The sequence below is a fragment of the Rhea pennata genome, chromosome Z (assembly GCF_028389875.1).
Source record: "Rhea pennata isolate bPtePen1 chromosome Z, bPtePen1.pri, whole genome shotgun sequence".
NCBI classification, from domain to species: Eukaryota; Metazoa; Chordata; class Aves; order Rheiformes; family Rheidae; genus Rhea; species Rhea pennata.
The window spans coordinates 65322968-65349355 of NC_084702.1; the positions used below are offsets into that span (position 1 = coordinate 65322968).

At 36.6% G+C, this 26388-nt stretch overlaps 1 protein-coding gene across 1 annotated transcript in view; it reads left to right on the forward strand.

The window, feature by feature from the left end:
* The window catches only part of HCN1 (hyperpolarization activated cyclic nucleotide gated potassium channel 1), a 198495-nt gene that overhangs the window by 82750 nt on the left and 89357 nt on the right, over window positions 1-26388 (forward strand). The window contains exon 3 of the mRNA XM_062599913.1: window positions 21629-21790. Coding sequence (XP_062455897.1) covers window positions 21629-21790 — 162 coding nt within the window. The remainder of the gene's footprint in view (window positions 1-21628; window positions 21791-26388) is intronic.

Below are 26388 nucleotides of genomic sequence, written 5' to 3' on the forward strand. Positions count from 1 at the left end.
AACACCCTGTTTCAGTGAAACAGAATCCAGATATATTGTTTTCCATATTACCAAAGGCATAGTAGGAAATCAGCGAAGTACATGTTGAGTAACTTAGGAAGTTAATTTAGGATGTGGTTGTGTTTTGTGTAAAATGTTTGATATGTCTCTAGCGCAAACTGTAAGTCTGTTTGAAAGATTAATACTGAGGTTATAGTTGAGAAATATATATGTGTGTGTATATATAAATATATATATATATATGCATTTTGCTAAGTGTCTTGCAGCTGGATTTTGAATTATTTGTAGTCTACTAATCGGCTTTCCTGGTAGACCTGCTGAGAAGGCATTTCAGTTGCCCAGGCAAGACATAAGAAACAAATTTATGGATTAGATTTCTGAATTTCTGAAGCATTGACGAGCATATTTGACTATAGCAGTAATGAGCTAAGAACCAAAAGTCAATTATTTTTCCTCTCCCATTTGTTTTGAGATCTCTACTTTTAATTTGTTAAATTTTGTTAGACGTAGATATAAGGAACATTCAGCTTCCAGTGTCTGATAGTCGTGGATCAATATGTGAATATCGCTGTGCTTTGTATTTCCGTATCAAAACCTCCTGGAGTCTCCACAGATAGGTCCATATATGAATGTTTGATTAAGTCTGCATGAGACCATTCTGTTAAGACCCTCAAATGACCTAGGAGTCCAAATGCAAGTGGCAAAGCCGCTTTATATACTTAGTCTAAATATAACTGGTTCAAAAATATTTATACCAGTTTTGAAAGGAAACTGAGAATCATAATTTTCCAGGGGCTACCACGTAGGATAATGGAAAGTGAAGTGCTGATGTGGAATCCTGTTTTCATTCCATGTGAGGCTGGGTGAACTGATGTTAGAAAAAGAGGAACTCTCTGCTGGTGTCTGACTGCCCACGGCTTTCTGACAACTCCATGAAAGTAGGGATTCCTTATAGGGAATTTTGTAAGGATGTTAGGACTCCTTGTATCACTTTGTGACTGGCCAGGGACAGTGCGAATCTCCACATGAGAGAAAAAAATAGCTGGAACTCGGTGCTAAATCCTTTAGTTTGGACAAAGAACCCTGAAATTGTTTTAGCGTGAAAGCAGCTGGCTCCACAAAATAGTAAAGTAAGCCTTTAGCCGTGTATCAGCCATGAGGCATCTTCACTTGTCTTTCTGCCCTCATGTTTTAGCAGGTTACTAGGTATCTCCAAAGTAGTGAATGCAGAGCTGGGATATTCCCTGTTGTTCTGGAGCAACAGCTTGCTCACTGGCTCATGGGGTGGTCTGCAGGAAGAATGAAGAAAAGCTGGATTTATTTTTTCCTCTAATATTTCCTCTCTCAGTCAGGAAGTATATTGATATTGCTAAATACCATTGCTTTGAAATTTTATTTGGAAGGACTTAGCTTGACTCCTCATGTGTTTGGCCCATCCTGCCTTACCGCACTGACATTTTTATTAGGCTCTCCACTGTTGTTGTTGTTTGTAGGCATTCGTTGCTTCGTCCATGCTGATTTGCAAGATTCATGTGCTTTGCCTTCTGTCAGTTCCCAGTTTGATCTGAGTACAGATCCCATTGAGCATGATAAGGAATAGTTTACGTATACGAGAAAACCACAAAGCTTGTAACAAGTTCTTTTCTTTTTTGTCTAAGGAAGATGGGATTCCATTTTGAAATTTTGGATGCAATCAGTGCCACAGGGTTTCAGAGCATAGGCTGTGATAAATAAATTAATAGATGCATAAAATGCATTACATAGTCAAAATAATCAAAAGGGAGGAGAGGTAGCTAAGTGCACCGCTTCAGAAATTGGTTTTTGATGTAGTACTGTGCTACCTTGTCCCTATAGAACAGAAGAAGGGACAAACAGCATGCTGAGCAGATCCACCACACAGAACATGGTACTAGACTGGGACCACTGGGCAGATTGAAAAATATGACAGTTTTGGAATGTGATAGAAATAGGCTCGCCTAGATTATCTCTTTACGACTCTTAAGAATTTCACTTTGGAAAAAATGAAGCTAATTATTAGGAAAATAAAATCTCTAAATACTTTTTTTATGAAAGAGATGATTGATTAGCAGTATATTAAGGAGAGGACCTTGCTTTCTCTGTATTTTTAGGCCTTTCTGTCACTCAAAGAGATCAACTTATCAAAGTCTTAGTTACCGAACATAATTTCAAATATTGTTTTTCATTTATCATTTACAGTAATTTCAACTGCCCTTAACCGTTTTTATCTTTCAGTGCAGGAGGAAATTGGCCCTAAGAGAATAAGGTAGAGAGAGAGGGTTTTGGTATAGATGATTAAACCATTCCACTGGAAAATCAAATTAGTTTAGAATGGTATACAGATGTAGAAATGCCAATACTTTAGTGAATTGTGTGCAGAGACCCTCATACAAGGGCATAACAGGATTTGCAGGATACAGATGCAAAAGGACTGGACAAATTCAAAGAAGATAAATAATGTAACTGAAGAAGCTCTCTAAATTGGTAGATGATATAAAGTTAGGAGTCCTCCAAGAGAATATAACAAGAGTCAGCTAACGGGACTTCAAAGAATATGGATTTACATTTTAACAGGTGACAAGGCAACTCTCCAGTGATGCTAGCCTAATAAGCTAAGTTGAAATGATGGACAGACCCTTCTTCTTCTTCTTCTTCTTTTTTTTTTTTTTTTTTTTTTACTGAATCAACACAACTGTTCATATGCTTAAAATAAGGTACCTGTTAAGTGCTTTCCTGGATTATAACCAGGGAACTCAGCTTTTTGCAGAATCGATGTCCTATATAGCATCTAAAAAAGCCGATATCGCCAGGAACTATCAGTTAACTAGCCTTTTTCCTCTTTTTAGCAGTATCTTGATTAATAGGATTTTACTGCATTAATGTTGCTGTATCATCTGAGTGCTTAGTAATATAATATGAAGATTCTCCTAAATGGCTCCACGTTTCACATTTGCACTGACATTAGTGCTCTAAATTAAGACTTAAATCCTCTGTTTCATGCATGTGTTTCTAGTTCCTACTGATTTCTAAGGGAAATGTTGACCAACTTCTTTGGAAAAAATCATTATAGTACACTGTTTATGAGCAATTCTTCTGCTTTCTAAGTAATCCATACAATTTCACAGAATTTTCAAACTTCACAGACATTCTGGTAAAGTATTTGAATTTCTTGACTGTAGTGATGAGGGGGTGTGCTTGATAGAAAGGAGGAAGCTGAGAAAAAAAAACTATGTGGAACACAGACCATTTGTCAAATGACTTGTTATCTTGTTTTCTTATGCTTTTCACTGAATAGACTGCAACTTCTACAGCTAGAAATGGGATTTTGGGGGTTGTATGCTGTAAAGATGAATGACTCCTACAACATTATGATCGAGTATGACTGAAGTCAGGTAGACTAAATGTTTATGATAAAATCATTCAGAATCTTAACAACAGCCTTTCTTGCTCCTGTGGTGTTTGTAAAAGTGGTATCAGGATATTTTGTAGAGGAAGTGGCATTTTAGAGTGAATGGCAGCAGCACTAACATTTTGTTAGTGATACTAACAAAAATGACAGGGTAGAGAGCGAGAGAACAGTAATGGCATAGGTGAGCAGTATAAAGGAGGGCTTTTTAAAGCCAGCTTTAACAAGGGGCAGAAAAAACTCATGCGACATCACCTGAAAAGGTATGTTTTGCTATTGAGCAAATTAATGTAATAAAGTTCTGCCTTGGTGAGGTGCTGGAGTATTTTTGAGGAGGTGGATCCATTCCATGTTCATAGATGTCTTTGGCTGTGATGGACTAAAGGCGTTTCACATGCTAAGGCAGCCTGATCAAAATGTTTTCATGAGTGTGGCCTGCTTGGTCATGATGAGTTGAAAAACAATAGAATGAATTAGTTTTGTATTTATATTACATGTCTACATACTACGGTATTTGCTATACAAAACCTACCTGAAAAAAAAATTGTCCGAAATTAAATCAGTGTTGTGTAGTACTTTCAAAGCTCGTTTTGGTAGCAGTGCACTTCATCAATTAACTGTGTCTGAAAGTAGCCTTAAATAGATTAAGCCATTTTTTGTATCCACAGATTTTCCAGAATAATTCCAATTACCCTCTTTTGACCCAAACTAGAAAGCAAGAAAAAAAATTAACAAGAATTGAAAGTGTAGTCATTGACTTGCACTTCAGTTTCTGAAGTACTGAGGAATCCTTCCCCTCTCCAATCTCTTGTCACGCTGGACGAAATGAAATGTAAACTCAAGCATCTGAAATGGAGTTGCACATATCAGATACAGCCTGTTAAAATCATTCTTAGTTTTTCAGCTGTTTTGCTAAGGTGGGAGTTCTGAAGCCGAAGGAGGAGTTTTTCTGATTATTTATACATAGCTGGCTCTGTGATTTTCTGTGAAAGAAAGTGACTTTAGAGTTATTGGCTGAAAAGAGAAAAGAATTAATTTCATTGTTAGCATATGCCATATTTTCAGGCTGGCAAAACAGAATTACATAAATCTCATTTAAAACATATTTTTATTCCCAGGAATGCAGTTAGGAAAAATAAACCTAATTCAGAATATTTGAGCTGTCAAAAATTCAAATTCATAAACTTATAAATACCCCTAGGTGGCACTACATGCTTTTTTTGTTCAAAAGTAAATCAAATACTTGATACGTAAACAAAAGCAAAATCATAACAGCTTAATACACCTGATGTTCTCTAAAATGTCAATTGTATAATAGATTCCATATTTTCTCTAGTAAAAGTGTCTAACAAGTTTTGTTGTAACTCAAGAAATAAAACTGTTCTTGTGTGAGGATTGCCTGGTGCTATAGTAGAGTTTATTTAGAATTTTGTTATGAAAAGTATTTGTAGAGGGTTGAATACAGATTCTTCTTTTTTAAAAAAGTGTAGATATTTCACTAAAATATATTTGTATTTATTATTTGGATCATTTAAAAACATTTTTAAACTTCCCCGGTAAATGCATGTCAATAATGATGGAAGAGACAAATAGGAGTGGACTGTTTAGGGGTGAATAGTTTAGAAAAAGGTAAACCATTAACATTGATTTGCCTGTGTTTCATAAGAATTCAGGCTCTTACAGTAAAATCCAGATAATAAAAATTTTAAAAATTACAAAGAATTGGTGTTTTTATTATATCATGTGACAGCCATATGGCTCAGGATGTTAATGAGTTAAGTCATTCAGCAGAATTTAGAGAAATGTAGACTTTTTGAAGGTAGGTAACAGAAGTTATATACGACAAGGCTACCTGCACTATATAAAAACCAATATGAAATAAGCAAACTGTTTAATTGGTGAATCTAGAATAAATTACCTCAGTTTTATTTTTATTTTCATATGTATTTCTTTACATAAATATTTGGGGTTTTTAATGGAAGTTGGCACAGCATGAGTGGATTAATACTTTCTGTCACTGCTGGTGACAGGATGGGAGTGTAATACGTTGATTACCATGTTCTTGGTTTTTATCTATGACCTCATGCATTTTAGTGAGGACCTATCCTAAAAAGAAACAATTGGGGCAAGATTGCCCTTGGGTTTGTGTGGAGATGATCCTTCTGCTCCTCCATCAGCTTCGCGCACTCTGAAAACGTGAAGCAATGCATCACCAGGACTTGCTGTGTAAATACCAAAACTGGCGTATTACTCACATCTCTGGGGCGCAGGGTCTAGGTGTCAAAAGAGAGTTTGTCAACTGAGCACAGGAGCTAAATCTATAATTTCCTCTCCTCTCAATCCCCCACAAACAGGAAGAAATCCCTTTACAGATTAGTGCAGCCTGCATGGTACTTCTTGGGATCTCCTACTGCATGAAGAACCTGCTGGAGCTTCAAGAGTGGAGAACAATAAACCCAACTAGTCTAGTAAGATAGTCTGGAAAAGCCTCCATATGATGATCTTAGGGCATTTCGATGCTAAGGATAGAACATTAGTATTCCTAGACCTCTTTCAAATTGAGTGAAACAGAGACTTGCAGAGGGCAGCTTATTTCGTGCAACTTAGTTTCCTGCTCTAGCATCGCTAGAGGTTTTTCCTATTGTAAGCACCTAGTTGGCTCATTTAATGAGAATGGCAGGGAGTTAGGATTGGTCTGCATATAAGATATTACAGAAGATACAGAACAGAGAAGTCTTCTCTGGTTCACTTTTTGTACAGAGATACCCTCCATACGAATAGCCATTGTCAGTGGACTCCGATTGTTAAATGCTATGGACAGGTATAGAGCTACATAAACACTAACATGGGCTTTCCAGCATGATCACAGATATCAACTATATTAATAAGCTTCAAAATTTAAAGCATGACAGCTGAGCTGTTAGTGCAAACGATGAGTAATCTCTATAAGCAGCATTTGGGAGCAGTCATTAGTCTGTGACACCTGGGCCGTTGTTGAATTTGCACTGGTGATGGTGGCTTTCCATTCAGTCCTGTTTGCTTGGGGATAATCATTTCTGTGACATCTGTTATAAAAGAACTGAGGTAATCAAAACTGAAAAAGACAAAATGGCTTTAACTGTGTCTAAAATGGTGAATACTAGTCACAAGGCACTTTTACAACTAATGCAGTCTTTAAAAATGGCATATGTGGGACCTCGGTCACACCAAATGCAATAATGGAAAAATAATTCTGAAAACTAAGGGCGATTAAAAAAGAAATCCAGAGCCTCCTGGATTAAACTGAAATAAAATTAAATAGACTGTATTTTGGAGGAGAACAAAATGTTCAGACATCCTGGGTGTTTGTTTTGTGCAGTAAGCTGCGTGGTATTTTTTCTGAATCCCTAATTAGCCAGGGCTAGTTGATGCTGCAAGTTGGTTTAGCAGAACAGGTTTTATAACTTTGTCAAAGTTATACCTGTCAGCACCAGGCATAATGCGCTGTAATTTAATTCTAGGTATAACATAGATAACAGGTAGTGGTATCCCTTTCCTCTCACGTTTTTCTGGTAAATAGTGTTTAGTTCAGGTCCACAGCACAAATAAAACAGTATCAGTTTATTTTCTGTTAGGTTTCAAGATACAAGTACAAGACTAGTAAATACCCACATGACAATAGTCTCCAATTGGTTAGATAATATTATGTCTCCTTGTTAACCTTATATAAACTGCAAAAAATGCAAAATATAATAATTTGTCTCTAGTTTACTTTTCAGAAAAGAACATGTTCACCATCATGGGCAATTTTACTGCTACAGATAAAATAAATGCAAGAAGAGCATGTAAGATAGACTGGTATAATACTGCTGTCTGATGATAACAAGAAGATGTTTATGGTCTTAGTGCCAGGAGCAGAAACTCACACAAATGATATTTGAACTTAGATTCATTTTGATTTAGAAGACATTTGAGGAAATGTTAATGAACTGTACTTTTGCTATTTTAGGTACAAATATAAAATGTGCTTTAATAAATTACATTTAATAAATTAGGAAAAAATACTTAAAAAGATCTCAAATCCATATTAACCACAATTTTTATGTTTCTGCTCTCTGTGAGGTTACTTTATGACATCTTTACCAAACAGTTGTCTACTTCCCTCTTACCGGCCTGTCAAAATTCATCTCTTCCAAATCCCTTCTCCTCTAATGACTGGGATGTACTGACTGCCATTTAATTGAATTCAGCCACTAAAGGACAGGAAAAATTAAGTGAAATCCTGGATCCAGTGGGAGCAATATCAAATTCCTATTGACTTTCTGGGAGAAAAGGATCTCCTTCTCTCTATTTATTCTTTGTGGGTTTTTTTAAAGGCATGTACGTTCTCAGAAGGAGCTCTGTACATTCATTTAAAAGGCTTTTGAAAGACAAGAATAAATGGGGGTGAGGGGAAGAATTGTGTACTGAGCATGGAATCAGGTTGGAGTACCAACTTGATTTGGTATCGATCAAGTTGGAGTACCAATATTTCTACATAGAAATGGTGTATTTGGAGGTCAAACTCTACTAAGAGTGTGGCTACAGTGGCACATGGGTTCTGATTGCTTAAAAGCTAATGGCATGTATATAAAGCTTGGCATTTCTTCTAGTAGAGCTACACACATCACTGTCATACATCATCTATGTGCATATTTTTACATAAATGCATGCCACATATACATATTATATATAGTGTATATATATATGCACATTATATCCAGCATCAAAAAAAAAAAAAAAAAAAAAAAGTACACTGTTTTCTCATTTTAAAGGTGGTACCTCTACGAAAGGTAAAGATCTAAGAGTGCGCTAATGGGATAATATTTCAATTACACTTTTGTTGTTGCAGTTGTTGCTGGCAGGGAAATACTGGAAGAGTAGATAATTGTTTTATAATTGTGCTTCCTAAGAAAGAAAGAATCAATAATCACTGAAGTGTAAAGGGAAGGCAAATCAATTGAAGGGAAAAGTAAAATTTGAAAGGAGGATGTTGGAGAGATCTGACTGTGATTTAACAGAGTTTAGTCTGTGATTACAAAATGTTCTCTGTCTTTTGGAAATAATGATGCACTTAGATGGTCAGTTATTTTATTTTGACTTTTAAGAGCTACCATTCATTTTACAGTTACTCTGGTGCAATAAATGCTTGGGTTGTTGAAAAAAAAAATTTAACTAGTTACTTATGCTTTTTTATATAAATAACATCTATCACTGTTTCTTAAGGCCTCTTTTAGTTCTCTGCATGATGAATGTAATGACACCAAGTGCTAACACTCCATAATCTTACAGGATTAAAGGGGATGAGTATTAAATGCATTTATAGTGTGGGGAAAGTGCCACCTCCTTGTGCTGTGTGCACGGGAAAGGGTGTAGCAAGCCCCAGAGGGATCTCAGCCTCTGCTGTGCAGCTCCTTTTGTTCCAAACAGTCAGTAGGGACCCACAGGAAGGACCATAATGTCTGTATCTTTTGCTTTTCAGGAATAAGCAGTTCTGTAATTAATATTAGAAGGATGTGTGAATGAACAGACTAAATGAAAGTCTTAATCATACTGTGCAGAGCATAATCTAAGTACTTAACAGCAGATATGTTAAAAAACAAGGCAATCTCTTTATTTATTTTAAATATGTTTATTCCAAAAATAAAAGTCAGATGGTAGCCAATTTGACCATAAGGTTTCCCCCAGAATGATCATGATTGTTTGTTTCTATACAGCTATGACATTTTAATATCTATAAAATACTCAGGTGAGCCAGGAATGGCTATTACTTGTTCTGGACATCAGATAGAAAATATTAAAAGGAAGAAGGAAAAACATACATACTTAGCAGGTTGATTTACCTGCTAGGTAAGAATGGCAGTTGTTTATTGCCACTTCTAGGGCTGGGAATAATAGAGCAAGTTCCAGGCAGAGGGACTAGCTGAGTGACAGGGTTATGTGGGCAGGTGATAAATAGTCTGGAGTAATATCAAAATTGTGCTTCAGAGAGTAGTGCATGGTAGAGACTAGAGTAAGTGCTACTCTACATTTCAGTAGTTTAGAAAGCACCCTGTGGCTTGTTTTCATTGCTTATGGCCTGTCTTTGCAGGGCAAGGATTGCAGATAGACAAACAGTTCTTGCAGCCCTGTAAAATCACTGCTTCTCCTTCTCTCCTGCCCTTCTGCCTTTTGGCAACACCATGTACATGTGCACCTCCCCAGACACACACCCACCCTGCAGAAGTACAACAGTAATGCAGCTGGAAAACTCTTTGGAGATAACCAGTATGTGAGTTTAAGGCAGGGTCGCTCCAGGACTCCTAGTATCTTGCTTTACTACCGTATTAGAAATAAGAAGGGCCGGTAATAAAGGAATCTGCCTCTGTCCCTAGGCAAATGCTTTGAAACACCGTGACGCCCTAGGTTTGGCTTACCCACCCAGTTGTGGCACGTGGGCAACCATCGTCGGCTGAAATGTGTTGGCGTTATTAGTGTGTTACACAACGTCAGAACGAGCTAATTGTCGATCTTAAGCCCCATTTACTGCAGTTCACTTCTACTTCCAGCAGTGCCTTTGACGGTAGGGCACACGCTTCGGTCTGCCGTTCTTGTCTGCCCCTGTTGACCGCGTGTTGGTGCCATCACCCAGTTGTCTGACATCTGCAGGTGTCACACAGTCTATCTGAGCCCATTTTTGCCACATCCAAGTTGGTTTTTGTATATGCCGGTTATAATTACCCTTCCCCCTCCTGCCACTTTTGTGTTTTGTCTTTCTCTTCCTAGGTTATTAGCTCTACAAAGTGCAAACCAGGCCTCTCGAAAGAGTCAAAGCATCTACCGCTTCGCTGATTCTGCCAAACAGCGATAAAAATAACTCTCCATTTCACTGTCACTCTGCAATTGCGTAAATAGTGTTCTTGCTATTCAGTCTCCGTCACAGAACTGTCCCAGTGATGCAAAATGCAGGACTAAGAGTATATCGGATACAGGATTTTACCCTCTGTAAACAAAAGATTTCTGTATTTTAGGACTAAATTAGTAAAAGTAGGAAGACTGAAATATAATGGCAGTTTTGCCAACTCTTCTAATGTTGTTTTGGGCCTGGAGTTGTGTAACTTTGTAAACATCTCAGGTTTATTACTGCTTTTCTTTTGTTATAGCTGTTTCTAACCTCCCACCAGTTTCTGAGGGAAGATTGATAGTTTCCACCCTGTGGGCTCAAACATAGGCACACAAATATGGACAAACCAAGCCTTATTTTTGAATTAATCACAGATTTTATGAGGTCACCTAGATCACAGTTAAATTTGCTTGGAGTTGATGATACTACCAATATGTGGTAGTTAATATGAAATATTAACCTCTCAATGGCAGCCACTGAATACAAGAGCTATAAGAAATGATGGACAGAGTTACGTGGTCTAAATCTGAGAGCACTTTCTGGATGTTATTTGGATGTAATGTTTCTGTTTGTTGTGGGAGTGCCTAAAAAAAAGAAAAGAGGATAGGGCATGGGAACAGGGCATAGAAGAATCAGAAATTATGAATACATGGACTGAAAATGTACTGTAGAGATACTTTGAAGAACTAGAATAATAAAATGCATAGAAACCAGAGGAAAATTCTGGTCTAATTACTGCAAGTAAATCCTTTTTGCTCCAGATGTTTGGTAAGAAAAGGATCTGCTCAACACCAATTTAAAATTGCTTATAAAGCCACAAATAAAAAGTGAGGATACCTTTTTCTTAAAAAAATTACATGATCCCACCTTAACATAGAATTTTTTTGTCTTAAATGTGGTCTAAATATGAAAAGCAGAAAGGAAAAAATGTAGGGAGGTTATTACTTTATCTCACAGGAAAAAATATTTTGTACAGTTTTGTACATAGTAACTCTCTCCAGAATAATGAACTGGATATTTGTGTGTTGAAAACAAATACGAGATGTAAAGAAAATAGGCTTTTTAAAACTCATATAACCTTAAAAATCAATTTTAAATGCTCTTTTCCCAAACTAATGCTTGTCCTAATGTTTATGTCACCATTGACACTGTCTGTACACATACTGTGGCTTCACAATGTAATACTGCAGAATGATGCTGACTTTTTTGTTAATTTGAAAAAAAGGCAGAAGACAACAAGAAATGCAAACATTTGTGTAGCTCGGATGTTGTTATGTATAATTAATGATCAAGACAGAAGATTCAGCCTTCCAGTATAAGGCCTAGATAGAAACAGACTGCTACAGAATGAAAGCATAAAATTGCAACCTGTACTGTAGAGCAACGCACATGCACGGCAACAAGAAAATTCTCTGTCGTTTAACAGCAGTGTAAAGGGAATGGAAAATAAAACTGTTAAACGTCCCAAAGGAAATGTCCCAAAATTTTGTTTCTGTTCAAGGAAAAATAAAAATAGGCAGCGGTATGTGTGACAGTTGAGGAGATAGAGACTTTCAGCGAAGAAAATGATGTTTGCTGTAAGTTCATAGGCATGAGGTTTGCCTCAATATCCCTCCTCCTCGGTGGCTGCCAGTCACGTGGCTGTCATGTACGTTATGTTTTGATCAATAGCCATTTGGATTCCAGCTGGATTAGGGAGTCGGCATCAGTGACAGGCAAAGCGGAAACATTAGATTGGAAGAAACCTGTGGCAGGGGCTGTTGTACACTGAAACTGCTCGAAAGCCAACGGGCAAGTTTGCCTGCACTTAAGGAAATATGAAACAAAAGGGGTTTTTTGTTGCTTTTGTTGTTGTTGTTGTTGTTGGGTTTTTTTGCTTTTTACAGTTGACAAACATAAGTATAGCTCAGTGTTGCACAGCAGGGCAGAACAGGCTGTACACTTGATCTCAGTACAACCCTGAATATCCTCAGCAGGAAAGAGGAGAGAGAACAGTTCCTGTGGGCTCAGGCTCTCTGCTGAGTAAGAGGACAGCATTTCACAGAAATAAATCCACAAAGAGAAAGTGGAAGACAAAGTGAAATCTCCATGTGCAATCCGTGAGTCACAATAATCTTGTAAACTAAAAAGAAGAAATTATCAGGCCTGAAAAGAAGAGGCAGTGTTACCTATTTTGGAAAGAGCAAGGGATATCACAGTACAGTAGAGAAAAAACAAGGCACTGAAATGTAATCATCTGTAACGTCAAGGAAGAAGTAATGCTAACACGAGCCTGCAATAACAATTACCATGGTATGGGAGTGCTTTAGTTGCTGGGAAAGTTGTAACAGATACAATTGGAGGATGAGAGTCAGACCGTAAAAGCAAGGTGAAGTGCTCTTGAGAGCAGAAAAAAATTCTGTCGCTTCTGCTTTCCTACACTGTGGACTGTAATTTGATAATAAGCCACAAGAAAGCAAAATTAGAAGATGACCACCAAATTAATTTATGCAAAGTAAATTACTGAGCCCTCAGCAATGTGTTCTGAAATAGGGGACAGCCCAGTAAAGCTCACGGTGAGTGGCCAAGCCTTTAGGGAAGGCACTTTCCAGAACCCGGCATAACCATGCTGTCCAAAACCAAAGAGGTTTTGGACATATGTCTGCATATGTGGCAGAGGGCAGCAGACAAACCTCTGGCAGCAGATCAGTTCAGTAAGCTGGACTGCAAAGAATGAGAGCGCAGAGGGCTGATCCTGGTACCAAGAGAAGGGGAACCTAAATAATGTTCTAAAGAAGGGTCTTGCAACAATGTTAGCTAGCGAAAGTGTTGATATGCTAAATCAAAATACATGATAGGACAGAGGTATTCCTGTGTGCTAATCGTTTTCTTCCTCAAATTACCTTAACATAGCCAAAAATCTAATAATTCTATTAGTCTATATTCTCAAAGAATAATGACAAAAAAATTGGTCCAGTCATAACATCTACTCATCAGCTTTTCATCATTTTAGCATATTATTTTTAATATTAAAACAAAATCCAAAATGATCACTCATTCAGTCCTCAAAAATGTTGCCTAGAAGCAAAGAGCATTTGAAATAAAATTATGGAAATAGTCAGGAATCAAAGAACCCTAAAAAGAATCAGAAATAATACTTTCTTCTTCTTTCTTCTTACAGTAGTTCCTCTTTCCTGATAGTACTTGTATGACTTGTATTACTCGTCTGTCTCTCCTTTTCAAACTTCCCCTTTTTAATAGACTATCTGTTGAGATTTGTGGTAATACCTTTTAACTTGAGTATTCAGAAATTGTTGTAAATGATATTTGTGGATATGCAAGCACTCTTCATAATGTTAGTCATGTATTTACCACATATTTAACACAGTTCCAACAATAGAGTAATTTAGCATCTGAAATTTTTGCACAAGGTATATACTAAAATTCTTAATCTTAAATCTTTCTTCTGCTATAGTTGTGCCTCTTAAACCTAAAAACGTGCTGTTCTTTAGATGCTTTTATGCGCCTAAGTCCATCCATCCTGGGATGCGTTTCATATTGGGGTAGCTTCCAGAGACAAGCCCAGCTGCTCGGCACAGCAGGTGGGACTGAGGGTATGAAAGGGGTCACAGGAAACATTGCTCGTGCTCTGTTTTAGTGTTGGAGCAGGGCAGCTGGGAGCCCCTGGTGTGTTCTTGCCTGCCCATTCCTGTATTTTAAATGTGTGAGCCAACAGGAAAGACCTTGCCTCTTGGGGGTAGAACGTGATTATCTCCAGAGGTTTGCTTTAAAAACAGAAATCAAAGGGCCTAGGGCTTGTGAGATCAAAAATGATTTGAAATGCAGTTTTATCTGACATGGCTCTTTTTGTGAAGGTTTTGGTACTTCATATAGATCACCCTAAATTGTTTCAACATTTATAACATGTTTTGTGGTAGACTTCTTTATAAAGTACATGCCTGCTATTCACTGTTTCTACTGTTTAGTTCACATTTAATATGGATTAAGACAGCTTAAATAATGATTTTAAAGCTTGGGAACTTAGGTTTCTGAAGCTCATTTTAATACCTAAAAATGCAATCAAGTATCTGACTTCATGCACATTTATTTGAAGGCAGTAATATTTCTCAGGATTTATGTTGCTCATTCTGTTACCCTTCTCAGACCTGGAGGAGCCCCTGCCTTGGCCTGTCTGGGAGAGGCTGCCTGAGAGAAAGTAACATTTCTTTCCTCTTGTTGCTACCAGAGTACCTCCACACATTAATATAAGAAACAGTTGCTCAAGCTCAGCTAGATGTGATTAAATAAATCATATATAGTATTTTGGGGCACTTAAGAGATAGCTCTTCTTTGTAGAATATATTTAATTATACAAGATAATAAATGAAATATTGGTTCTAGCTCAACTCCGCTCGCAGAAGTCTCTAGCATGAGTTCAGTGGTGCTTTCACTTCAGTTACGTGGCCCGTCAAGAAGCCTGGGCTGAAGTTCAGTGATGCTGACAGCTGAAATAATGTTGTAATGGAAACTGAGGTATAGCTCAAGCTGGCGTTCTGCAAAGCTCTCACGCTCTCTGCTCATGTACACTTCAAGTATTTTTTGCCATACGGTCACTTTCAATCACATAACTTAAGGATCATCACTTGAGCTAAATATCGTCATGGAGACAAGTTGCTAGTGGGGCACATTTGCTTATTTCTCACAGCTATGAGCTCTTTTTTTTTTTTACTTTGCTTCACTTCAGCAATAGAAATAAAGGCTTAGTCTAATAAAGTACATCCTGACATCAAAATAAATAGTGAATGTGACCTCCACCTCTGCAAAAACATGGCAAAGATTAGCACGGTATGTTTTATCGGAGGATCCTGAGGTTGGGTCAGCCTTGCCCTGTTTTCTTCGCTGTAGACCTGAAGGGACTGTTCCGCACTGTATCCAGATAGGTCATATTCATTAATCACAACTTGATAATAAAAATACACATTTTGGCAATGAAGTCATGCTCTCTGTGTGAGAGCTAATATATTAGTATGGCACTGGCAAATTTACAGTAGCAAATATATATGGCAGAATATATATATATAGCAAATAAATTTTGCTTCCTTGTTATATCTGACCTTTCCAAGGCTTGCCTAATTCTTCCTTCAGCAAAGTGGTTTTATTAATGCTTTCAGGTTTAACCTGAACTTAGCACAGTCACATTTATATGTTGTTGAGCTGTTCTTTTTGCTTCACAGAAACTGGCTTCCATTTGAACATGCCTTAAAGTGGAATAAATGGGACTTCTATTATAAAACCTAATGTCAGATTGACTGCATCTAGAAAATAACAATTTTTAAAGGTCACATAAAATAGGCCACTCTCAACTCTTTTTCTCCAGATATGTTTGATTAAAACTACTTTGTTCTGTTTATTAAATCACTGAGGTTTTCCCTCCAGGGTCAACCAAAGCAAATGCAGATCTTTACATTTGTCATCAACTTAAGGTCATAAATAAACTAGATTAAATAGTGCTATATACCTTTCCCCAGTACTAAATTATCAACTATGAATTGCTTACTATAAAATTAACGATATACATCAGGAGTTAGTAGACTATAAAATGCTACCCTGTAGGTATAGCCAGGCATTCCAATCAGTAGGCATTTACATCTACTTTTGCAGATGCCTTTTCAGGGTGGAGTGCAACTCCCCCCAAAATTGGCTTTAGTAGAGGTCAGGTCATATTTATAGTATCCCAAATTTTTTACAGAAAAATTCTTCTGAAATCAAATTGTAGAATATGAAGTGGCTAAACAGAGTCGTGCATGACTTTCATTGGTTAAGGTAGATTGAGAGAAGGATGCTCAAAAGAGAGGCTTTCAGCTTTCCTCTCCTTTCTGTATTATTTTATTTCTTGGGGGCTTTTATTACCTCAAAACAACTTAGAAGTGAAAATTTAGCTCAGGTAGGAAACTCTGGATCCTACAATTTATAATCCCTGTCTAGCTGATGCTAGAAGGGATAAACCCAATAACTCTGAACTGACCCAGAGAATGAACCAAAAATCTCTTGTAATTTTTATTACTGTTATTTTTCTCCTGTAGTCTAGCTTGAAATTCTGTTGCTGTGCTTCATACTACTTTCAGTATGATCTCAAGAATCTCAGTACAAATGCAACTTTTTCTGTCTCTCCACAGTGGCTGTTTCAGGCTCCATATAGCTTCCTTTAGTTTGAGTGTCATTTCATGTTGCTTGAGGCATGATGCAAACTGTAATTTGATGATTAAGCCTGAGCTAGCTTTATGATACTGAGCGCCCTTAGTACTTCTGAGAGGTTGCAAAGAAGTATGTCAATAAACTCTGTAATATAAGGTTTCTATTACATTTTCCAGAAAGTCCTGAGATTTTCTCTTTTTTCCTTTTTCTAGAAGAATTAAAATTTGATTTTAAATCAATTTTATATAAAATGAATCTAAAAATCAAACTGAAGTAAAAAATTACAGTTGAACAAATATTAAATCCCAGTGTCAGAAGGCAAAAGAGGTAACCATATATATTCCATGACAGCAGTTCAACAGATTTTGTATTCATTTTAGTTAAGCTATATGCGCACTATTAACTTACTATGACAGCCCTCAAATATTATTAAGCAAGTGGGCTGGTGAGGTGGGAATAGTTTTTCTGTCTCAGGCTCAAAAATCAGAGGTAGCAGGACCAATTTAAAGCATACACTGCATTATAAATGTGAGGAAGGAATAGTCTACTTTCTTCTTCACACAGGGGAATAAAAAGAGTCATTAATAAAGTGTGAGTGAAAACTGAGATAAAACATGTGAACTCTGACTTCTGAGCATTTTCTTACTTTCCTTGAACAATATTTTGCCAAAACATTCAAAATTGTGAATCTGTGGTTACATTTCAACCATTGTCAGAGGTACTGCCAATGCAGTAAAAAAACCTGCTTTTTAGGCAAATGTTTAAAGTTTCCAGGGTATTGAGGAAAGAGTATAAAAATAATAGAGGAAGATATTATGTGAATTTTCAGAAATTAATTCACAAATCACAGGTTATTATTAAACACTCTTTTGAAGTGCATGGAAACAATGGTAACATTATTCTAGTAAAGAAAAACAAACACATGATGCTAACAAAAACTATCAAGTGTAATTGAAATGAAATTGAGTAGTAAATAAAATACAGAGATGCCTATTAAATATTGCCTATTATGTGAAATAATTATGTGGAAAGAGTTAGGAATTTTAATTTTTTCTCAGTTACAGTGATGTTATAACTCTAGTAACCTTTTTTTTTTTTTTTTTTTAATGTGTTGCCCAGAAGTTGGATATCTTGGTGGTTAAGCTGAATATTTAGGTATGGAGTTAGGAGTCTAAATAAAATGACCATAATTTCAAATCTGTTGTATATGTGCAACTCTGGCTGACTTGCACAGAATTTGTGGATGGTGAGCATTTAATACAAAGCAGGTTCCCTACCTCTATTTACATACCAGAGTAATGAATTAGGTGCATGCAAGTGTTTGAATTACGCTAAGTGTTGAATTGTCTTGAAATCAAGACATCTGAACTGATTTGTGATCTTCTCATATTTCTTCCAGTCCTTCTGGTTGCCTACTAGCAAGTCATCACTTGTTGAAATGAGTGGTATTAACCTCTTAACTTTCTGTGTTCCAGTTCTCTAAACAAACACTGTCTCCTAGGAGTTTTATTAAGGATTAATTCATTAATGTAGACACTATAATTTATGATTTCAAAAAGAAAATGCTATAAAAATATTACTTATTTTACTACTCTTTGTTTGAATGTATCACAATTGTTTCAGAAATGGAAAAAACATAAAAGATATACAATATATCACTGCAGAAATTTGGGTATTAATTTTAAAAACAACCCTCTCCCTTCAAACCCAAAGATACCAATACATTACTGTGAACAACTGTTATTGTTTACTTAAAGTATATGTTTTGAGCATTTAAATATTTTTTCAAACCAAGCTCACATTTCCATGGTAAGTTTCTTATAGAAAAAAAATACCAAACTTTTTCTTTACCAGAAAGATATTTGAATATGCAGAGCTGTTTAAAAGGACTTTTTTTTTACATTTACTTAAGAGTTTTCCTGTGAAGTAATTTTCTGTAATACAGATTTATCAGAGTTTAGAATAGGCTGTACAAATATTAGATTCTATAAGCAAAAGATGAGCAATAAAACACTACAATTAAAATTAATGGGAGGTATTGCAGATATGTTGATATAATATTACCATGTTAAGAAGGCCAGATAATATCCAGAAAGCGTTTGTGCGTTTTTAATAGTACTTACTGATCCTGAACACTGAGCAGCGTAGCAACTATTTCTTGAGTGAAAGGTTTCACGAATGTTGAAAGGTTGCAGTGTCATATACTGCCTGTTAAGGTCTTTTCCTTTACTGGATGTGGTTTCACATAAAATTTTCAACGTGTTATTGTTCTCACAGTACGTGGTTCCTCCGCAAAGGCGTGTTGGTAACGAACAGGCAGGTGCTGCTTACTTGGAAGAAAAACCCGACAATTACTCAGTCGTACTGAGCCCAAACCCAACAGCAGCCTTGGGCTCAGCAAGGCCCTCTGATCTGAGCACTGTGCTCCTGCTGTTTGGTTCGAATTTTAGTCTTCCTTTGTAATAGCTCTTCCTGTAAAAATGTAGGAAATCCTGTGTGAAGATACGAGCTTTGCAGTTCACCATCTCTCTCATCTGAATCTATGCCAAAAATGGGCTCCATCCAAGTGAAAAATCCACAGAATAATCATCATTTTTGTTCAGCTGCAGTACAGTATGAAATTGCAGTACAGTACAGTTTTGTACAGTACACTTGCACAATATTTCATGTTGCCTAAACCCATAGTTCCAGAAGCAGGATAGGGATTCAGGAGTCTTGTGTCTATGAAAGACTTGTTTTGTGGACTTTGAGACGTTTCACCGAACCAGAGCTTCACATGCTTATCAGAAACACTTTGGTGCATGTTTTCAGTAAAATTCTGTTTCTGAATAATTATAGGAATAAAGGTATTGATGCTAAGTATTACTCTGATTGTCATATTTGTGATCCATTCAAAAAAAATAGTGTCCAATTCAGTGGATTATTCTGAAAATCTATCTCTTAAAGCAAAGCCTAATGAGATAATGGGAAGCTTGAGGCAGTATGAAAATTCTGTGGATAAGAACTGGCCTTTGATTTTTATCCTACCATATTATATAGATTTTATAACTTGATTTTCTGGAGCAACAGGAAATTCTTCATGAAGTTGTGATCTCTGTGTAAAATGTGTGTAATTTCTGTTTGATCTTCTTGGCTTTTTCAGACAGATATTCTAGAGGAAATCACATTTTCACTGACAACATTTCTGATTTTATTCATGTTATCAGGACTGTGTCTGCACTTTGTAGGTGCAATAAAATATCCATGCAGATAAAGAATAACCCAAATAAAATGAGGTTTTAGTGTTCCAAAACAGTACCAATCCTTGCTCTTTTTCCAGTTGTTTAAATAAAATTATTCCAATTTTACATTTCTCATCTCTCAATTCAGATCATGCTACTGTTAATATTAAAATAGCTGCAACATAAATATATTTCTAAACAGCACCAATTTATAATGGTGATAGTTTTCTCTTTATTTTCATTTACAATATCTTCTAAATATCGGTATCATCCCCTCAGTTTTAACAGGAATTAATAGTATTTGAATAAAACATAGCATTTTGAATAATGCTGTAAGCCTTTTTTTGCAACCTCTGTCAAAGTGGCGTTTGAAACACATACTCTTAAAATGCCCTAGCTTCAATAAAATGCTTTGCACATACATTGAACATCTAGATATGTTTCTATTAAATAGGTTTTGCATTTTGAGACTCAAAAATATGCCATCATTTTCAAACAAGCACAAACGTTGCAAGGTACCTTAATGTGGTCTCCATGTTAGCACTTGCACTCATTTACAGTGTGGATTCTTAATTTCTGCTTTCAGTTTAGATATGTAAAAGTTAGGATAGAAAAATTCCCTCTTCAGTATGTGAACTCTTTTGTTTCCAAATGCCAAATGGCATGTGCAGATATGGAAGTCATTTATTACATAAAGAAATTTTAATTTCTATGATACATATTTTGTAAAGGCAGAGAGGACTGTTGCAATTACCCAGATACTGCAGTATGCCGATGCCGCAACTGATCTTTGGTTTTGTTATTTGACCTAATACCCTCTCACAAATTGTGCAGCCTATCAGGGATGCAGTGTTGCTGTTAATGTCTCTTCACTCACCTGCCTTTACCTTTGGGGGGGGGGGTTACCTCCTTTTCTTCACACCTACAGAAAGTGTCCGTCTTTCTGCCTCTAGGAATCCGATGTGCTTTTCAGCTCTAACGGCTCAAAATTTCCGTGTCAGTCTGTACAGCTAAATAGAGTTTTTCTATCTAAAATCACGTGATATATCAATTGCACAAAACATTCCTCATCTTCTAACCTGAATTCCTGAATAATGATAATTATGCTCATTAAAATATGATATACATCAGGAGTTTATGTATATATTTCGCTGTAAGAGACCATTCAGGTGCCAAGCTCTTTTGTCCAAGAATGCAGCAATATATTGAAATCCAAATTATTACGACCATTTGACATAAACTTAACTGCTACAGATATTTCAGGATTTTTAATGTATTAGGAAATTGTCAGTGATTAAAAGCAATGAAATGACTTGTGTCATTTTGCTTGGTGAACTGGTATTTGCAAACTGGATTAATAAACACAAACTACAGAAACGGAAGTCCAAAATTTTTTACAATTATTTATATTGTTTTCTCACTCAGAATTTGGTTCACTCAAGCAGGTGAGAAATGTGGGATGAACCTTTCAGACTGAGGCACTGAATTTGTGTCTCCCACATCTTTGTGAATATTCTAGTTCACCAAGTTAACAGACTAGTAATGGTCTTTCCAACTTTAAAAAGCTCCCTTTTTATTTTATTTTATTTTATTTTATTTTATTTTATTTTATTTTTGAGACTTGCTTCCTTTGAGAAGTAGTGGACTCTAAGGAGGAGCTTTAGTTAGTGAATTCTGACCCAAAATAAGCACTTCTCAGCAGCCTCCGTAACAGTGGCCACACCAAAGAGGCAGTTTGGTCAGCGCGGCTCTGTGCACACTGAGTGTGCCCAAATTGATGAACCTTGCTGGGAGATCTGTACTGCACGGTACTTACTCGTCTTTAACCTATGTGGATGCAGAGTAAATGGTTTGTTTCTATTTTCTACGTGTTTCATCATGTAAATCGTCTGTCGCTTTTGTCTGCAGATATTCCACATGACATATGATCTGGCCAGTGCTGTGGTGAGAATCTTTAATCTGATTGGAATGATGTTGCTGCTTTGCCACTGGGATGGTTGTCTTCAGTTTTTAGTACCATTACTCCAGGATTTCCCACCAGATTGCTGGGTGTCCCTAAACGGTATGGTTGTAAGTATTGTTCATTTTTCATTGTGCTTTTTTAAACATTATTTTTCTAAACAGTTAGCTTCAGACTTAAGTGTAACAGTGCATACCTAGTAATATACTGCCCTGCGGTTTATTCAAGCTTACTTTTCTTTTATGTTGGTTGGCTTGCTGGTAAACTAATGTTGTTTTGTAGCTCTCATCACCAATAACATTATATCTAATCATTCTCAGTAAATGAACCAAATATCTTCAGTTTTAAGATCATTTTAATTTATTAATCCTCATTCCCTCGAAAAAAGCCACAAAAAGAAATTTGGAAAAAGTTGACCAGTGCTGTGGGTTTTGGTTATAGTTTCAAAATGCTCGTGAAGTTGTATTATCTGCATAATATGGATCTAATTTTGTCCTCAGTTTTTTTGTCAAGTAATTTCTGGATCATATCACAAAGCTCTTTATTGAGTTTTTCCAGATTTAACTGTCCACGTGCTCTTTTCCTAAGTAAACTGTGGGAACTATAGATTGATATTTTTGTGTATGTGACCAAACAATTCAAGGGCAAAATTTTTCTGCCTTATGGCATGTCTTATTCATAAAGAAGGGTGACAGTGTTGTACTTGTTTGACGTGTGCCGTAGAGACCAATGAGTGTGAAGAATTAGATAGTTCTTGTGAAGTCAGGCGATGAGGTACTACGTAGGACATTATAGTAGGAAGTACACTGAGAAAGTTGTTGAGATGTGCCTATGCCAAAAAAACCAAAGCAAAACAAAACAAACAACTATCTAATATATTCCAAACACATTCACCAGAAGATCTTATCTTCTTCCATACTAAAATGCAAGGAAATAAGAGAAACTGATAAAATACAGGAATGAGGCAAATCAGGCACCTGAAAAAAATGCTTCTGTTTTTTATAATTTTAGAATATACGAAACAGTGCCTTTACTCCTATCAAAAGTAGATAGGCAACCTACTCAGTCTCACATAGAACTGTTGTAGAAACAGAATAATATTTGTTCCTTTTGGAATCTGATACTGAGCATTACTGTGGGAGCTCATTGACTAAGCATGTCAGTCATACAGACAAGTATTTGCAGTCGTCAAGTAACATCTTTAATGATAAGCAGCATGTTTGCTGACACCTCATTGTGCAGCTCTCCCCAAAAAATAGTGACATATCTTCAAAAATGGAGTTGCTATAATAAAAGTAGGTCACCAGGATGCTGACTGGCATGTCTTTGCATTCTGCTGCGCTCTGGATTCTGCTTTGTAATAGCTTTCGTTCACATTTAGAAAGGGTACATTTTCTCAGCTGCCAAAGATCTGGATGATAATCATGCTAAAGGGTTAGAGGAAATAAATCTTGTATCTCACTTAGTTGAAATATTTAATTTTTAAAGAACATTTAACTCTTAAATTGTCTGTGTACCATAAAAAGGGTTACATTTAGTCTAAGAAGGCAATGCACATTCACATGGAGACCCCTCTTTCTGCCTACTCCCACTCAGTGTTTTATGGAGCAATACTCTTTCCCTACTGGCCACATACTCTTGGACACGCTTTTTTCTCTGGCAGCTGAATCTATTGCTATTAATAAACGCTTTGGGGCCATCTGAAAATTGAGCAAGATTATGCTCACAGCATATACAGTCTTCTAATCGTATGGCAAGAGAAAGTGTTGTAGCCTGACAGCCTGAAATCAGGAGCATATCTAAGGCCACTGTCAGGGGAAAACTGGACCTTTCTTCTGACCTCATTAAGATGTTAGGAGATATTTCCTGTTTGTTTCTAGCCTCTGGAAACTTAGAACTGAATACAGCCAAAGAAGCAATGAAGGAATATCAGTCCTCTGAAATGATAGAGGGAATAGAAGAAAATTGGTGGTGGTGGTATTATTATTATTACTATTATATGCCTTGCTAATGTATTCAGAGTCATACTGACTGCTAACTTTGGAATTTGGAAAGGTATCACATTCTCGATATTACAAGAACTTTGGGAAATGGGGTGTGTCATATGCCCCTGGTATGCTGTAGCATATAACAATTTAATCTGGTCTGAATTTAAACACTTCTCCTTCTAAAATGACTGTGCTTAATACTGGGATTTAGACTGAAATGCTGTTGCTACAGAAAGTGAGGTAAGACAAGTCATTATTTTTCCTGGCCCTGAGGTCTTTATCTGTGAACTGGTGATGACGGCCATCAAAGGGCAATTTTGTCGGAAAGATGAGATATGTCTCTAACTCCAGCTAATGTACCTTTCTATCAATGTATTCTCTTCTACTCACAAATCTTCCTCAGAGATTTTAGTAGATTAATAAGTAAGGGTAACTCCTTGCATCTAAGTACATTTGGAGTTTGGTTCAAATGTCTGACTCAATTGTGAAATACGATTACTCTGAGAAAGGCAAAATCGACCCCCCTTGAGGTTTTTCTTTTATAGAGTAAGGGAGGTTTTGTGGGGGATTTTCCTGGAATTCACACTGTGGGTGCAATGTGTATTCCTCAGAATTATGTCATTGCAATGGCTGACCTCAGGATAATGCACTAACCTTGCTTTGAAGTTAAATTTTAACAGTTAATTAAAGCATTGACTTAAAGACTCATTTAAACCAATGTGGGCTCAGCCAGAAAAAGGCGGAGAGGTTGATATGCAACAGGACGATGACCAATTGCAAGCCGGAGCCTTTGCAGATAACTTGATGGCAAAGGAAGTAAGGATGTCATGAGGATGACATGCTGTCTCTTAAATCCACAAAACGCAATGTACTCTTCTAGCCCTACCTGCCTCCCTTGTGCCTTGCACATTAGTTGCTTTCAGCCTGCAGAGTGCAAGAAGTTCTTCTAAATGCCTCTGCCTGAAAGCTGTTTCTTCTGTAGGAGCTGATAATTGAAGATGTTCAAATTCCACAGACATGCTCAGATTTTACTTTGGAAGTACTGGTAAGAAATGCAACAAAGGGTAAATGGAGGAGTGGCTAAGAAACTTAACTTCACCTAGCCTTAGGGTAATGAAATGAAGCTGCATTTAACTTACTGCCTTTCTGAACAATGAGACTAAAAGTGATTAAATAAAAACAAATACGTTGGGTTTTCATCTTCAAAAGCATGATAAAAATGTTGCAGTGGACTTAGAAGCAGACTATGAAATGAAATAGAAAGCCTCTTCTGTGAAAGAGAATACGATCACCATTGGCTAATACTGTACCAGCCTGCTGCCTAAGTAATTAAAAAAAAAAATCAGATAGCATTGAGATATTATCTTCAATCCCAGCTTGTGTTTGTGCTCTCTAATACTATTCCCTCTCCTTCCTTACCACTGGCCTCACAGAATTACCATAATCTTGTTGTTACCTGGTATCTTTCCTTATTTTTCTAGATGTGCTCCCACTTGTCTGCAACCTCGTGTGTCTTTCATACCATTTGATTGTACTGACCAATGCCTTCATTAGTGCTGGGTTATAACTAACAGAATATCAGTGTACTTCTCTTTAAAAATAATAATAAAAAAAAAAACAGTAAACACAATATGAAGTTGAGCTGCAGCTCTTTCCCCTTGTCATTTTTTTCTACCCATTTTACGTCACATTCCAGCTTATCCCTTATGGATGAAATAATATCTGTCTGTCTGCCTCTGATATAGTTACTTTTTTTTTTTTTTTTTTTTTTTTTTTTTTTTTTTTTAACTAGTATTGTATGTTTCTTTCCTGAAAAAGAAGGTCTTTTCTGATGAGGAAGTTTTGCAGAGTGTCTGAAAGCTATTCTTAATTTCTCCTTGGCTCAGATTGCTCAGTATGTGCAGCTCTTGTGCGATTTGTCCTACACTTTCTGATCTGCATTGCTTCAGACTACATCTTTACATCTTTATCATACCTCAGTTTGAGCCAATATTTGTTTTGTAAATCAGGATTAACTGAGAGGCCAGTGGAGGCACAAGAGCAAAAAACCCTCGTGATCTTATCCTACAGTCAGCCTGCGCTAGCTGAGATTCTGTATTTTGCATTAAGTTTCAGACACCATGACTTACAAAAATGCAGCATATAAGTCATAAATGGTAAAAACTTATAGCTAGGACTTATCTGGAACACAGTTTCTAAGCAGGTGGTGATGAAAGAAGACATCTTTGCCATTGATGCTATCTGGCTATCTAAGCATGACTGCCTGCAATAGAGAAAGCATCCTTGTACTAGATTAGTTTTTCTTATATTAAAAGTTTGCTCTTGCTTTTCATATCATGAGAAAGTCTCAAAGGTGTGTGAGTTCTTAAAGTAGCAATCCGAAGACTCATAACTTCTATTTTCCTGTCTCAATTTGCAGTAATTGGTTGCATAGCTAGGAAAACATGTGCTCCTTTAAGCAGACATTTACCTGAATTTTCAATTTTTCCATATATTTTGCATATAATGTTCAGGCAGAAATTTGTCCTGGAATTACAGAATTTAACTGGAAGAATAGAATTTCACTTAAAGGTAGAGTTTTAAAGCCAAAAGGCATTGTTTAGCTTTTGAAAAGGGCTTGCTTTGCTGGCATTTCCCATGGCAGTCTGCTGGTGTTTGGTCAGCAAGAAGCTTTAAGGTATTCTAGTTTCTTTCTTTTGGCTTTTCCTCACTGTCCTTGT